We start from the raw sequence: 1,321 nt of genomic DNA, 5'->3' as shown, positions 1-1,321 counted from the left end.
AAAGCGTCTGCTAAATAGCAAAAAAAAAAAAAAAAAAAAAAACGCAGGCAAATCGCAGGCTTTGCGATTAGCTAATCGCATCATTTCAAATCGCGATTTCGATTTAAAATCGATTAATCGTGCAGCCCTACTGTACACTCACACTGCTGATTGATGTTGACAATATAATATACCTTGATTAAGAAATTCAATGATCAATTCTTATTGCGATACATGGCAACGTTTTTCTACCTGTTCTCTAATCCTCATCACCTCCACCACCTCAACCCCCCCAACACTCCACACGATGCCCAGCAGGACTGAGCACCAGAGAGAGGCTGTTAGTCCTGGAGCACTCTCATGGTACATAACTCTCTCACTTCAAACACAGAGACATGGGGCAAAATGTGTGTTGCTTGTGATTGAACAAGGAGGGGGAAAGAAGCTTTGAGTCAGTGATATGTCTCAGCGGTTGCTACTGCCAGTAACCTTGTCTGTCCTCCTGCTGTCTCTAGCAGCGACCAGAGCTCCATGTCATCCAGCCGCACCCAGCAGATGCACGCGTTCAACTGGATCCGCAATCACCTAGAGGAACACCCTGAGACCTCTCTCCCAAAACAGGAGGTCTATGACGAGTACAAGTAGGTGACTCCCAGTTGGACTAGGGGAAGAGGCAAAGGTCTTTGCACACCAATGCGTTTTTCTCACATGCATATTTTTGAATCCATCATCCGGAAAAAAAGCGTTACACACAGAGACCTTGCACACTGACCTCCGATGCGTTTTAGAGTCTGATGCGTTTATTTGTTATATTGACGTTGCGAAATTTCGCAATATTCTACATTCTAAATGCTTGATTTAGCAAACGGTACAAACAAGTGAGAACAATAGCCTATAACTAAAACCAAATGGTAGACTACATCAGTAGAATGTATTATAAGTAGAAAAGTAAAAGCTTTATTTATTTTAACAAAGTGTGGTGTGCATCTCCAGCAGTGCGATATCTCTAAACATACCATCTGTAGACTCTCCGCTCAGGGTTGCCAGATGGGATTGAGAATTTCCAACCTATTCCAAGAATTTCCAACCTATCTGGCAACCCTGTCTCCGCTGCTTCAGAGTCTTCCACTTGTTGCGCAAAATAGGCCAGGGTTTGTCAAATCCTTTGTTGGACATCTCGTTTCTTAAGTCCTGGTATATTGTGGCATTTCTTTACTGTTTGCCATCTGGAATGCCCAGGGAGACGCAGACAGCAGAAGTAGAAAAGAATAGTAGAATAGAAAAAGAAACCGCTATAACCATGCTGAATTATGTACCTATATGATGCACTGGCAGTCTGTGA

At 43.1% G+C, this 1,321-nt stretch overlaps 1 protein-coding gene across 1 annotated transcript in view; it reads left to right on the top strand.

The window, feature by feature from the left end:
- Nucleotides 1-497: 497 nt before the first annotated feature.
- The window catches only part of LOC308152996 (DNA-binding protein RFX7-like), a gene marked incomplete at its 3' end in the record, with an annotated part of 9,309 nt that continues 8,485 nt past the window's right edge, over nt 498-1,321 (top strand). The window contains exon 1 of the mRNA XM_080526077.1: nt 498-620. Coding sequence (XP_080382203.1) covers nt 511-620 — 110 coding nt within the window. The 5' untranslated portion in view covers nt 498-510. The remainder of the gene's footprint in view (nt 621-1,321) is intronic.

The sequence above is a fragment of the Nansenia antarctica genome (genome assembly GCF_963989245.1).
Source record: "Nansenia antarctica genome assembly, chromosome: 1".
Lineage (NCBI taxonomy): Eukaryota > Metazoa > Chordata > Actinopteri > Argentiniformes > Microstomatidae > Nansenia > Nansenia antarctica.
This window is presented reverse-complemented; position numbering and strand designations above follow the sequence as displayed.